At 28.6% G+C, this 15,901-nt stretch overlaps 2 protein-coding genes across 9 annotated transcripts; one reads left to right on the forward strand and one right to left on the reverse strand.

Moving 5' to 3' along the window:
• Positions 1 to 772: 772 nt before the first annotated feature.
• Positions 773 to 12,198, reverse strand: LOC124492956 (uncharacterized). Of its 8 annotated transcripts, XM_075728707.1 has the most exons (8): positions 3,642 to 3,707; positions 3,535 to 3,583; positions 2,970 to 3,072; positions 2,684 to 2,907; positions 2,158 to 2,606; positions 1,957 to 2,051; positions 1,817 to 1,850; positions 773 to 1,739 (listed from the first exon to the last, which is right to left on the reverse strand). In XM_075728707.1, the coding sequence occupies exons 5-8, from the start codon at positions 2,571 to 2,573 to the stop codon at positions 1,349 to 1,351; spliced, it is 936 nt and encodes a 311-aa protein (XP_075584822.1). In that variant the 5' UTR covers positions 2,574 to 2,606; positions 2,684 to 2,907; positions 2,970 to 3,072; positions 3,535 to 3,583; positions 3,642 to 3,707; the 3' UTR covers positions 773 to 1,348. The 8 variants fall into 8 exon arrangements, with proteins under 8 accessions (XP_075584822.1, XP_075584833.1, XP_075584821.1 ...); XM_075728718.1 differs by lacking the exons at positions 3,535 to 3,583; positions 3,642 to 3,707 and adding an exon at positions 11,628 to 12,198 and having other exon boundaries at positions 2,979 to 3,072; XM_075728706.1 differs by lacking the exons at positions 3,535 to 3,583; positions 3,642 to 3,707 and adding an exon at positions 11,628 to 12,198.
• Positions 12,199 to 12,401: 203 nt separating this feature from the next.
• Positions 12,402 to 15,853, forward strand: LOC124493178 (uncharacterized). Its single transcript, XM_047056256.2, has 2 exons — positions 12,402 to 13,448; positions 13,512 to 15,853. Exons 1-2 carry the CDS (start codon positions 12,402 to 12,404, stop codon positions 15,798 to 15,800), a joined length of 3,336 nt encoding a protein of 1,111 aa, XP_046912212.2. The 3' UTR covers positions 15,801 to 15,853.
• Positions 15,854 to 15,901: the final 48 nt, after the last annotated feature.

The raw sequence follows: 15,901 nt of genomic DNA on the forward strand, positions 1-15,901 counted from the left end.
AAAAAATAACGGAAAAACGAAAAAAAAAACGGCCAACAACATTAACAAACAATATTTATGGCTGTGAAAAAAAACAAAAGTAAAAAAATTGGCTGTCATTCACCACATATAATGTGTGTGTGAGATAGTGTGAGAGCAAAAGACAAAGAACAAAATAAATTGATATTTAAAAAATAGTTAATTTAGATTTGGATTTAATTTTATGGCAAAAATTGGTTGAAACGGATGCACATGAGGATGATGATGATGATGATGATGAGAATTGGAATAAAGCAAAAAACAGTGGGGGGAAAAAAACTTAATTAAAAATATTGTTAATTAAATTACATAATAAACTTTTGTTAATTAAGTTTTGAACAGCATTTATCACTGAAGTGTGAGTTTGTAATGCTAACGACGAACGATACGAAAAAAAAAAAAAATAGAAAATAGGGATTGAATGAAGAAAAAGGGGCAAAAATTTTTTAATGTAAAAAATGCGAGAAATAGTTCATATGTGAAATTTTTCTTTCTTTTCGCCTAGTCCAATGTGAATTTTGGCGCACGTCCCTTTTGTTGTTGATGATGCTGAAACTAGATGATGATGGCCAAGACCAGAACAATCGACAAAAGGACATGATTAAAAATTGGAAAAAGCACACAGACACACAGACACACATACATTAAACACATTCACACAACACCCAAATAAAGGTGATTGGGTGTTTTTGTATGAATGTATCCTTTCTAACCCCGGTTTTTCATTACATTCGTGCCTTTTTTCCACTGTATGTTTGCTACTCATTTTAAAGTTTTATTTTAATTAGCAAAAGATTATTATTATTATTTTTTGTTTCATCAAGAGTCAGTTCATTGTAAATGAATCTGATGATCATCAAATGAATGAATGAATTCCATGAACATGAATGTGCCATTTTTTAGTTGTTTTTTCTCGTTTTTTTTCATTCATTTTGTATGTGATTAATTTGATTGGCGTGCAACGGTATTTTTGTGTGTGTGTTTCAATAATAAAGTAATAATAATAAAATTTACCGAATTTAATTTTTGTTTGTGTTGTAGAATTTTATGTTTTTCAAAAATATCGTACCAATATTCTTAATAAATATTAGTAGATTCATTTTGTTTGAGGAAAATGAAGCGCGCATTTTGGATAAAAAAAAATTTCAAATATAAGTTCTTTGTTTCCTGACAGAGAGATGGCGCTGATATATTTCAAAGAATAATTTTTTTCTATTCATTATAGTTGAAATCAATTGCAGGATATTTTTTTTTCATAACATTCAACAGATAAAAGATCTATGGATAATTTCAATTTGGGTTTTTATTATCAAAAGAAAAATTCATCCATTCATCTTCCATCACTGAGTAAAGAATCAGGACTTCCATAACCACTGGAACCATCATCAGCATGATTTGAAGATGGATTAATCGCTTGTTGAGCTGCTACTTGTGCTGTTTGATTTGATTGTGTTGTCGATGTTCCGGCAATAGCTACTGGACCCGAAGTTGATACTACTGAACCTGCGGTTGACGATGATGATGATGAAAATGATGCCAATGTTGATTCCGTTTGTTTAACCAATTTATCTATATGATTATTATTTATGGATATTTTATTGCTATTGCTAGTGGCCGTTGCATTGCCATTATTACCGCCACCAAACACTAGCATTTCTTCGAAATCATATTCACAAAGTATACGATTATCATAAAGATGAAAACGATCTCCAATACAGAATCTAGATGGATAATAATAATAATAATAATGATAATGGAAATTAGAATATATCCATAATATTATCAAAACAACAATTACCGATGATTGCATTGGCTACATTGAAAACATTCAACTGCAAATATATATATATGAATCAGAAAATGGAAACGATGATTAATGTTTGTGGATTGGATAGAGAAAGAAAATAGAAAAATAATTTCATTTATTATTATACTAACGATGATAAACTCGATCACCATGGACTCTCATGACCATTTCGAATGCTGGTATAATTTTGTTACATGCTGAACACATTCCTGTCGCTCCAAATAATCTAAAATTGAATGAAATGAATCATCATCGAATTAATGAATAAGCTTTTTTGCAAATGGACATAGAAAGCATATAATACCACAATAGAAAATGGCAATTATGTTTACCTCAGGTAATCACGTTTGCACAATATTAGATTAGCTTTTGTGAATAATGTTGAACCAACTTCACCAAGACGACAATCACAACAGGAACATTTGAGACAATCTTCATGCCATAATTGATCGAGTGCTTTGAGAAGGAAACGTTCACGTATTGGTTTATGGCATGCAGCACAATTGGATCCCATCGGCATCAATAATTGGCAATTATTTGTCGTCGTCGAACCAATATTATTATTATTGGCGGCCACTACCGTATTGTTATGATTGTTGCTATTGTTCGTACTAATCAACGAATTCGTCATTATTCGATGATTCGATGAACGATGATTATGATTATGTTGTGAGTTGGAATTATTTTGATGATGATGATGATGGTGATGATGATGAAAGCCCATGTTTGATGATGATTTTATTTCCATCAAATAATAAATCCAATGTGATGAAATTCTATTCTATTCATTTTAATTGGAATCAAATTCAATCATTCATTATTTTATTCATTCAAACGTTACACACAGACAATACTCACAAGTTAGTGAAGTAAACTATTTTTAATTAGATCCAATATAGAACAATACGTAGTCAATTGTAGAATTGAACAAATTGGAAAAAATTGATGGGCACATATAGATAGACACGACAGAAGAAAAAATGGCAATTTCAAATCCAGCGACAAATACAAAACCAATCATCCTAAAGTAATTTGCACGTATTTTTTCGATACAATTTGATTTGAACGTCATCAGTTTCTTACTGTTACGAAAATAAATGAAAATGAATGAATAAAGTGGATGACAATTCATTATTTTTTTTACTTAATTTACAAAATGTAATGAATGAAAATTGTCGTTGTCTTTGTCGAGGTATTGTAATGTTACACAGTGATGAAATGAAAAGAAAATCCGAGAAAATCTGCTGCTGTTATTGAACAAGAAAAAAAATACACATTCATTATTATTATTATGGCCATCTTACAATACAGGCAAAAAGAATATAATGAAATTGGAAGAGAAAAAAAAAGAGGCAAACAATAATCCGATACACACACACACACACATTGGCGATCCTGAAACGGTTCAATAGTAAGATCTTATTATTATTTTTTTTCAAACTTTTAGGCCTTACACCCCAAAACACATATTATTATTGATTAAATCAAAAATAAGTGTCGGTCTGGTCATAATATCAAAATTGAAAAACACGAATGAACGATAGAAAAAAATCAAATAAAATAATAGCAACATAATCGATATATATTGAAAAAGGCAGTGGCAAAAAAAAAAGAATTTTGGATCCAGAAAACGTGATTCAATCCAATCAAATCCGATACTATAATGATTATGATGATGGTGATGATGATAATGAAAGCAATCAAATTACTTTTACAAAGGATGTTCCCACACACACAATATATAACAAGTCAATGATACTGTAAATGTGAAATTTTAGAATAAGTGAAAACAAAATCAAAAGTTATATCATCATACCATTATTATATCATCACATACTACATATAACTTTTATGATCAATTCATTCATTTTAAGGGAAAAAAAAGAAAAGATTTGAAAAGATTTACACTATATAATAATAATAGTAAAACATTAAATGAATCAACGCGTCATGTGGAAGCAAACAAATTTCAATACAATTTTCTTTTTCTTTTATTTTCACACTTAATCGCATTTTAGGCGACCAAAAGAGCATCATTGGCCATGAATGGTTGAAAAGTTTTTTGTTCATCATGGTGAACAGGGAACAAAAAAAAATCTCATCATACACTAAAACCCATATAATAAATAAATAAAAAACGAAAGAAAAGAAGAGAATTTGTAATCAGATTAGGCATCATCATCATCTTCATCATTTAATAGCATCATCATCATCATCACTATATGAATGAAGATCATATCATCGTATATATGAAAAAAAAAGATTGGCACAATCACTTTTGCTTTACTGACACATACACACAATATATATAACAACATTCAATCTAATCTTTCTAATATTTTTTTTTCTAAATTAATTTTCATTCATTCATTCATTCATACATACATACATACATTTCATTTTTGAGCACAATTTCCCATCCCATGTTTCATTCATTTTCACTGTTTTAATATTATTTTAATAATACCCATATAGTCATTTTTAACGCCTTGAAAAAAAAAATATTCAATACGCATTCACCCCTAGTTTTTCTTTTTTTCTTCTCCTTCTTCTTTCCATTGATTCTAATATATACATTCTATTCTATTATTATTAAATTAATGTTCAAGTTTTTTTTTCATCTTGATTTACTTTTACTGTTATTTTTTCAATTTGTTTTCTTCAAATTATTGCGTGCTTTGATTTGATTTGAATTGTTTTTTCCAAAACATTAAGTGTCAGAATTATGCAATTTTGAAAAAGAAAAAACACAAATGATTCCAAATGTGAATTATATATATAAAAGTTTCGTTCATTTTTTTTCTTGGAATAAAAGAATCGAGGACAGAAAAAAAAATTCACCAATCGATAGAAAATGACAGAATCGTGTGTGAGTGTGTGTGTTGCGTTTTTGTTCATGTCAATCAAAAAAAAAAAAAAAAAAAAAAAACCGTTTCCAATGTTTCATCAGTACATGCACATTCATAAAACACAAACACCACGAGTAAAGAACATGAACAATAATAATCCAATATTTTTTGTTTTGTTCAATATTATAAAAACAATATAAATTGTCTTTCATGACATTGGTGAATTTTGGTTATAATAATAATAATAATAATGGTTGAATGATTCTGGACCGTATGTTTTTGGCATATCATTTATGGCCATTGTGATTGTTTTCTCTTATTCCGTATATATATTCTTTACTCACACTTCAACATATATTATTTGATATTGATATTGATATTATTATTTTTTTTTCACAAATTACTATCCATCGTTGTCCAATTGCAGTAAGTAATAAGTTGTGTATCGTCAAGAATAAAACGGAAAAAAAACAAAATTAATTTCATCTATATATATATTATGGAGGGTAGAAGTGGAAAAAAAAGTTCACCAACGACAACAACCAACAACGACGATGATGAGATTGAGTTTTTAAAATCGAATTAGGATGTCGTCGCTGTTGAAGAATTTTTTGAATTGAATCGAATTTTATTCTATTCGAGACAGCAGACAAACAAACAAGAAATCGATTAAGAATTCATTCATCCATTCTTCATTCGTTTTTTTTCTCATTTTTCATTTCTTTGAACAAATTCGAGCATTTTGTTGGCCATAACAACGGCAATAATAATAATACAATATAATCTAACAAAACATTTGAAAAATATATATCGAATGCCAAAAATTGAATGGTGAAAAAAAAAGAAACTAGACCAACATGAATCTCTGATAAGAATGATTGAAGTGAATCTCTATGAGTTTACTATTACTACTATACATTCTTTATGTTATGTTTCGTTTCATATTGAAGTAACGATGATTGTAAAGTGGTTGAGTCGAATATTATATTATTATATATATATGATGTTTCCAACACATTGATGGTCATGATGTTATGAATTCTAGTTTTTTTTTTTTTTGGTAAATATGGATGAAAAAAAAGTTGGCTGTCAAATGCACATCGTTAGAAAGATATTAAATTCTTTCGCACTATTTAATACTGTGTGTGTGTTTTTTTTTTGAAATAGATTGAAAAGTCGTCGTGTGTTTATTCAATGTGTGTGTGTGTATATGTGTGTATGAATTTTTAATACTTAATGTTTGGACGTTGTATGTTGTGTAGTTTTGTATAGTTCTGGTTGGTTAGATTCAAAAAAAAAAATATCATCTATCCAATATAGTATAGTAAATATATTGTCCGTGGAGAGAAATCAAAAATGCCAGTTAAATTCATATAATATGCATAAATATAAAAAAATAAATGAAACAAATGAGCCATCTTTGTGCTTTCAGTTTGTCAGTATAAAACAAACATTTGAAGATGGACGGAAATGAAATTACATATAACTTTACTATGATTATAATGATGATGATGATGATGATGATTAGTGGAAAAAAAATTTATATTTAATGAAATGTGAAAAAAAATTAAAATAAAATTCAATAACTTTGATGATGATGATGTGGAAAAATGTAAAAAAAAGTCCATAACTTTCATTGCCATAGTATATGAAAGAAGAAAAACTGGCTCCGGTTCCTATGAGGCCAAATAAAAATGGAAGGCACTTTTCCATCATCATCATCATCATCATTGGTTATTGTGCCATGATGTTCACATCAAGAGACCAATTTCACTAATTTCACGCATCATTAAGTAGATTATAACAACAACAACAACAATCATCACCGCTGCCGCCATCATATTCGAACATGTGATGGAGCAAACAAAAAAAATCTATATATACGTTTATGTTATTCAGAAATATTTTTCATTATATTTTGAAAGTTATAATATAACAGTTGATTCATATCTGAAAGAATATATATTATATAATGCCTGAATGAAATATTGTACAAAACATTTCACCAAAAGACATTAAACTCTAATATATAAGACCTATAAGTTTATGAGATGATGGCAATGTGTGATGTTCATCATGTTCGTCAATTGACCAATTCAAGTTTTTTTTTCAAATACAATCGGTCAATTTTATCTGTCATTCATTTAGAATTGATTTTTCTTTGGGTTAATTCATTTTTCAGTGGCTCAAATTACTTACCAAATTTTAGGGCTCGATATCGATTGAAAAATTATCACAAATTATAAACTATACACACAGTGTGTGTGTGTGTCATATGGGATAAATTTTTCTTATCAGAAGAGAAAAACTGATCATATCGGTCAATTTTTTTTCTGAAATGAAAAAAAAACACATACACAGACTATGAGATCATTGAATGAGATGAATTGAAATTAATTGTTTCAAACAAAAAAAAAAAAGAAAATTCCAACTAGCTCGTTTTGGTTCTCAAATTTCACTTATACATACACACAATGTTCTGTTATTATTCGACATTTTTTTTATATATAGCATTTTAATTGAAAAATAAGTCTGGAACAAACAAACACACACACATAATGAAGAGGAAAATGGGAAAATCAAACAACCAAAAATGATCATATACCAAACACGTGTGTGTGTGTGTGTGTGTGTGTGTGTGCAAACAGGCTGGATCGAATCCGATCACATTCGTTCGTTCGTTCATTCATTCATTCAATTTATTCAAGTTATAGCTTGCTCTATAGAATTGACATGCTAGATTAGCTTCGATTATCTCTCTCTCTTTCTCTTTCTCAATCACTTTATGATCAGCATTCGGGGGGGGGGGGATTTTCGGGGACCAAACAAACAAACGAACGAAACAGAGAAAAAAAATTGCAATGAATCACTGGATGTATATATATAATATAAAAGGAAGGAAAAAAAAGTCATTCACATTCGTTTGGTTGGTTGGTTGGTTGGTTAATGTGATTATAATTTTCGTTTTCAATAATTTTTTTTCCCAAAAAAAAACTCCTCCACACACACACACACAATGACAATATGAAAATGAAACATTAGACATGACATAAACATTAAAAAGAAATGAATGAATATTCATCTATGGTCTCTTTTTTTTCTCTCTTTCACAATGAACAGAATGATTAATCATATGTTTTATCAATTTTTTATCATGATTTTTTTTCATTATTATTATTATTATTAATAGTTGAAATTTTGGCGAAACAAGAAATGTACGTTATTCAAATATAAATTCAAAACTGACTTATTGTACAATAATGGCAATCGATGGATTAAAAACAGAATGACAGAATTTGAATTTTTTTTTGAGGGCTTATTTTAGATCCAATCCAATGATAATAGGAATTTTAAAAATTCTTGTTTCCGTTTTCACCAAAGAAAAAAGAGAAATAATTGAAATAATACCCAAAATTGAATACACAAAATAAAATGTGTATATAATATATATGGGTTGTGTACACAAATTCGAATCGGTAATCGAACAGAATTGATCCAGAATATTTATTATTATCATACAAAAAAAAGGAAAAAGAAAATTTCAATGTTTCATATATATAAAGATTATGCCTTAAATGTGTGTGTGCGTGTGTGTGTGTGTGCATAAAATTTTTTTCAATATTTATCCACTATTATTTGATCCATTTTGATTGTCAGAGAAATGTACCAAATTCAAATTTAGCACTGTTTTTATATGTTTTTTTTTATTCTTTTGCACAAACTGTCAATTTATCAAAACGAAACATGCACATGAATTTATTTATATTTATATAAATATAAATACCGTATATATATATTTGAATCGAAAACAAAAGAAAAAAAAAACAAACCAATCAATTCAATTTTGTTTTTTCATGGCATTTATATTGATTCATTGTTGAATTTTTTATATTCATCATCATGTTCATATATTCGAATTGTTTGTAACTTTATCTGTGTGTGTGTGTGTGTGTGTGTGTGTGTGTGGGAGTATTGTAATCTGTATGTTAGAATTTCATAAAATTAAGAATGATGTACGAATCGAATTGAAATGCCAAAAAAAAATTTTTTTTTTTCAAGTAATAACCAAAAAAAATAATGGAACCATTCATTTACTATTATTATTCACAAGTGTCAATGTCATCTTTTTGTTTTTATTTTGCCCAAAGGTGTGTCATTTTTTTTTCATCTACTAATTTCATTTCAATTTCTGTCATCCAAAATGATATCTATGATCGAAAGTCCAATTTGTAATGTAATAGAATTTTTTTTTTTATTTTCTCTTTGTTTTCCACACACACACACACACACACAGCTACAAAGCTGAGAAACAACAACAACAACAAATATTTAACAAATACAAACATTGAAACGAAAAAAAAAATGAATGTGAATATAATATAACAAAGATAATAATAGTAACAGTAGTAATATAAATTAGCAGAGTTGTTGCCCACCATTGTCAACCGATAAATATAAATGACGACAAATTGTGAATGTCCTAAACAGAACAGAAGAAAACAGGGAAAAAAAATCCAACTTTCTTCACAATTGTTATTTCTATTATAATATTATATTGTCGTACAAATGAATAGTGAATTTGATACGTACATTTTATATTCAATTATTAACATGAGGATGGTAGATATAATAATAATAGATTATTAAGTAAACACTCACATAGAAACCGACGTAGAGACCAAGAAAGTTTCGTTTTTTTTCCTACTTTTGGATCAATAATTGGACAATTATGGATTCAATTAAGCTTCCAGATGTATTTGGTACATGTGTGTGTGTGTGTGTGTGTGTGTTAGAATGACGATGACAGCATCGACGTTGACGTTGACTTTCTTCCAGATCATATTATATATAATAAAGTGGCAATTAAATTTTCCTTATTCAATGGTAAGAGGAAAAAAAATATTATCATCATTCAAAAAGTGATTGAACAAGTTCATATCATGATCACTGTATCACTGTACTAGCCAAAAAAAAAATCATTATTATCATTAAAATGATGATGATCATATGAAACGAATAAATGAAAAGAATCAAAAAAAAAAGAGAAGTAAAGAACAAGTACAACCTTAATTAATTAGTGCGTTTTAGGGCTCATATAAAAAAATCGTAAACTTCAACATCATATCAGCAAAAAAACTTTTTCATAGTTTTTGAAAAACAAGAATCGAAAACAAATGTGTGGTTCCATTTCTTTCATAATATTCAAGCTCAAGAAATAAGATGTTTCAACTTCAGTATATCACTCAACTTTTCCTTCTATCTCCTCCACCTTCCCACCCCCAAAACAAAAACAAATGACGATGATGATGATTATTATTATGAACATAAAAGTAATTTTGCATGAATGAATCAATAATTCATTTGGTTCATAAATATACATTGATAACAGTTGTATAACGACAATTCAAAAAAAAAATGTCAATTAATTTGCCCAAAAATAACTACCACACACACACACATAGACAAAAGGAAAAAAAGTAGAAAAAAATGAAACTCGAAACATAATGATGATGATGATGGAAATCCATAATGAAATAGACGAAAATTTCATTCTGCATAATCAAGACAATATGATTATAATGATGAATTTGCCTAAAATGAATGAAACATTTGGAATTTGGTGAATTAAGAAGAAAAAAAAATTATGTGACAAATTTATTGATTGACAGTTAAGTAAGAAAAATAAAATGACAAAAAAAAGACATTCACGAATACAAATCGGTAATTGGATATATTAAATAGATTACTTTTGATATATTATACAAAGATGATGAGTAAAATTTAATTCCATTATATGGCATTTTTTTTGTCACCATTCTTAGTTTTTCTTTTCTAGACGATATTATCCAATGCAATTTATCAATGGTAGCCTGATCAACAACAACAACAACAACGACGACGACGACGACGACGGTGAAAACCAACATCGACATTGACATTTACTATCGAATAACGACAATGACAATTATAATAACAAACAAACAACTACCGAAAATAATAACGAAAATATATATTATATTCAATTATGCAAATCAGCAAATAATTGCAATTTTTTTTCAATTACGACCAAAAGAAAAAAAAAACACTATCAAATCATATGAAGAAAAGTAATGAGAAAAAAAAATTTGCTTTGGTATGTTTTTGTGTGTGTGTGTGTATGTGTGTGAATCTTAATTAACTTTTTTTTTCTTTTCCAACTTTACTGAAATGTTATGTATATTCGGATGACTGGCGTCATTCGGGTATTTTATATTACACACGCACATGAACAGATAAAAGATGTTCGGAAATACATAATAACGACGAAAATAAAGCTATGGAAAAGGAAAAAAAAATTCTATAGGTATTATCTATCCATTTATCTAAATGTGTGTGTGTGTGTGTATTGTGTCATTTCAAATGAATTAGATGAGGTGTAAAAAATGGCAAACAATTGTCACTTTGATTAATTTCTATATATGTATGTACTAGCTGATTTTGACAAGAAATTATGATTAGTTTTTTTTTCATTAACAATACCTATTTGCAATTCATAATAATGAAAAAATTATTTCACAAATTAATAATAATCATCATCATTATATGGGAAACAAACTTGTTTTTTACAAATTCAAAAAAAAGAAGGAAAAGGAAACTTTCTCCAAAACAATGACAATAACAGAAAAAATTTGTCAAATAATGATGATGATGATCGATAATCATTGCATCGACCTTGGGTTCAATATTTCTCGAAAAAAAACTAGACATTTGTAATTTGTCAAACAAAAAAAAAAATAAAAAAAATTATTTAATCAATTTCCCGTTAACTATTTTCAAATTAATCAGCGTGCATTTTTCATTCAATGACGGAAATCGAATAATTCATTTGTTTGTCTGTGTCTGTGTGTGTGTGTTAGTCAATTTGTTTGCAAAAAAATGGGATAAAAATTTTAATTAAAAAAAATTTCACTTGCCTATTTAATTCAAAATGATGATAATTCGATGGCAACAAAGAGAATATGATGATGATGATGATTATGTCAAGATTGTTGTCGTTGTCAAAATGAATATTTCTACAATTATAATTTTGTTTTTTTTTATATAATAATGAAATTTCACCAGATTCTGGATCATAATCAGTAAACAAATGTTTCATTTTAGTAACATATATTGTAAAAAATTTCAAGATGTCTTTGGCTGTTGTTGTTTTGTTCGTATGGTTGATGATCATTAAAATAATGATGATGATGACATACACAGACAGACTTCAATACAAACACATAGCAACAATACATATAAGTATAAACCAGAGACATTGAATGATGTTCAAACCAATTAATCGGGATTGTTGTGTAAACACAAAATTTGTTTCATCAAAGTGCTTCATTCAAACTAATTAGATTCCGACCGAACAAATAATTTTCGTTACGTTAGTTGTGTTTGAAAACTTCGCCGTTACTTTTTCGGAAAAAAAACCGATAAGAGAACGCATACACACACACACACATCTGATGAACCAAACACGACCATAGTCCAATCACGACTAACTATCCGATGAACAATACGTCTTCCTTTTTGTTCAATTAAATTTTTCCAATATATATCATTTGTACCATATACAATTGTGTAGTGAGAGAAAGTGAGAGAGCAACAGAGTCAGTCCAAAAAAAAAATCGAAAGATTGATAGTGATGAGAATAACAAAGCAGGAATTTTTCACCAATGAATAATGTATTTTTTTATCGATAGATGGCAACCATCCACGAATACGATAATATCGATTGTATCCCAACACACGTGTGTGTGATATTTTCAAGAATTGGATTCGAAATATATAAATATTTTTTAAAATTTGTTATAATTATGAAACTTGTCAAGAAAAAAAATGATTCAGATGGCCGAAAATCCAATGCCAATTGTAATCAGATTATTCTTGATCATTTTTGGCATCTATCCGGATCGTCCGAAGAACGTCGTTGTCGTAGCGTTCAAATAATTGTTCAGAATTTAACCAAACAAATTTCCAATAATCAATATAATGATTTATCATATTGTTTGGATCGTCTGATTCGTGGTCTTACATCAAGCCGTGAATTTTCTCGACACGGATTCTGTATTTTATTAACAGAATTATTGCAACATTTTCCTGAACATACCGATGTAGCCGATGTTATCAAGATTGCTGAAAAAGAATTTGGCCATTTCAAAAGTGATTTCGATTCTGAGCTAACAATAGCCTGGACTTTGTTCATTAGTTGTTTGTTGAAAAGCAAACGAATCACTAATGACACAGATAAAGAAATAATTACGAAACTCTTTGAAAATTTATTCTTGATTGGCTGCAAGAAAGATTATGTCGAAATTATTGTTTGTTCATTGATGAATAGCTTTTACGAAATATTTTCTGATGACAAGGAATTGTTTCAAGAAATCGTGGTTGATCGGCTCATGAAAATGGATGAACATGGCAATATGCTATTCAAAACCTATCTTATACTGTTATGTTTTCAAAGATTTAAATTGTCTAAAGAATATATAGTGAAAAACGTCTACAAATCCAATAGCAAAGATTTCACGAACATAATCAAATTGATTAAAGAAACGAGTAAATTTCAGCCAAATATTCATCCAATCATAGAATTATTTACTGTCTTAATCAAACAAATCGACGGCAACAATTTGGATGAATATTTTGCCAAATTGATTGAGGGAATTTTCAAAGTTGACATGGTAAAGACATCATTAGGATTTGACATTATTCCAATCATGCTGGACAATGTATCACACCATTCTCAGGTAAGTGTTTGTTGAATTTGTTTCTTTTAAAAATTTATCATATTGAAAAAATTAAAATTACAGATCAAAACTATTCTATCGCCCACCGTGATTCGACTTCTTATTCAAACGTTATCGAATAAACAACACCCATTGAACAAAGCTGCATTGGTTTTTTGTAATCGACTTGAAAATTATTCATTGAAAATCAAAGATCAAACTAGTTTGCAGATTGAATTTGCCCGATGTTTTATTGAAAAACCTGGATCGATAAATTTTGATGAATTATCGCGATCAAAATTATTGTTTAATATTCTGAAAAATTTTAGTAATGATTCGATCAAAGAATGGATATCGATTCTAATGGATTTGATGATCAAACAGGACAACGTTGTGGCCAGTGATTTTTATCGTGTACGTTGTCTACAACAAATAACACACCTATTGAAATGTTATACGGGTGATGATGAATTTTTAATGAAAAATTGCAAAATTTTTCTTGTCTTTACATATTTTGAACGATTTTCGGAAGATTTAATATTGGACAATGATAGTGGAGAAAAATTGAAAAGATTCAAATATCCAATAAGTGAAAAACTTCGCCGACAGTTTAAAAGTTCATTTCAAAATGTTATTGTTCATTTATATGCCATATCATCTACTGTGTCAACCAATTCTGGTTCCATTACTTTCAAAAACAAACTTGCAAACCAAATAGAAATGCTGACTCAACTAAAAGATTTTATAATGGTTTTGATTAAAGATAAAAAATTGGAATTAGTAAACAAACAAATTTCAATGAAAAAATTCCGAGAGGTATTATTGGAAATCAACGAAAAATTCGACTCCATCAAAACCGAAGAAAATAAATGCTACGTTTTTCGTTTATTTTATCTTCATTTCCTAATCGAATCATTTGAAAATTTATCCGATATACAAACCATTTTGCCTGATTTCAATGAATGCTTTAATCGAGCATTTTCCGACAAAAATCCAAAAGAAAAATCAAGCGATCCTCTTTGGTCGGATGTACTTGTTGACCTTTTAATCTCTTTGATTACTAAATCAAAATCTACAAAAAATATTATCCTAATGACATTCAAATATCTGGTTCCATTCATAAGTCCAATTGGAATACAAAGTCTTAATGAAGCATTTGTAAATGATGGAACGATTGAGTTTGAAGATGAAGATATGGATGATGAGGAAGACGATGATGATGATGATGGTGATGGTGAAATGGAAACTACTGATCAGATTGTTGATACTGATGAGGATGACGATGAAGATGATGACGTATTGGAAGATGATACAGAGCCAGTTGATGATGAATTCAAAAAGAATGTCCTCAAAGCATTGGGTTCAGCGGCTGAACATGACGATGATGGAGATGATTCCGATGAAGTTTTGAGTGATAGTGAAATGTTCAAATTGGATGAATCTTTAGCTCAGGTTTTCAAGCAAAAATATGGCGAAAAAAAACGACAAGCGGAAAAAGCTTCAATGATCAAATCATTCAAACTTCGTGTGTTAGATCTTATTAAAATATTAATCGACCATCATCCTAAACTTTCAGTTGAAATCGTATTCACAATTTTGACGAATATTTTCAATTTTCTCAAATCCAATCATTCATCGAAGAATTTGACTGCATTGAACAATAAATGTCAGCAATTGCTACAACAAATTTCTAAAACTAATCCAGTCTTCATTGAAAACGAAAAAATTGCAAAAGATGATTTTGAAAATTTACTAACAGTGTTACTAGAATTACAATGCAAATGTAAAAATATGGATCTGCAAAAATCGTTTATCGCATTAACATCATGGCTCTTGTCTTTATCTCGAAACCATTTGTCCGAAAATGATCTGGAATTTTTCCATGAACACATAGAACGAAATTTACTTAATTTCTTTAAGCGTGCCCATAATGAAATCAAGCCTGAAGTTTTTAAAACAATCATACCACAATTATACCGAGAAAACTTTTTTGACAGTTCATTTTTTGAAATTATTAATCAATTTTCTTCCGACGACAAAGTACGGCCATTCAAACGTTGTATTGCCTTAGATATACTTGAAGGAATTTTGAAACGTATTAGTGATGATCAAAAAACAGAGTCACGATTAATTGAATTTGGTGAAAAATATCAACGTGAATTGTTGGAAACGTTGAAAAAATCTCAACAAAACGAAATCAAGATTATTAATTTGTACATCCAAGTATTGATGGTCATCGATATATTTTCATTGAAAACATCGGAAAATATTAAAACCGATATTTTACAAGCCATCAATTCATTGCCGAAAAATTTTCGACGTCAAATCAATAAACAATTTGTAAACAAATTGAAAAGCATTGAATCCAATTGATTCAATTTTAAAAAAAAAGAAAATTAAATAAAAATGATGATGATTTTAAAAAATTTTGTGCCAAAAGTTGTGAATTGTATTAATTTCAATCGAATTTCGAT

This window comes from Dermatophagoides farinae, chromosome 1 (assembly GCF_024713945.1).
Source record: "Dermatophagoides farinae isolate YC_2012a chromosome 1, ASM2471394v1, whole genome shotgun sequence".
NCBI lineage: Eukaryota > Metazoa > Arthropoda > Arachnida > Sarcoptiformes > Pyroglyphidae > Dermatophagoides > Dermatophagoides farinae.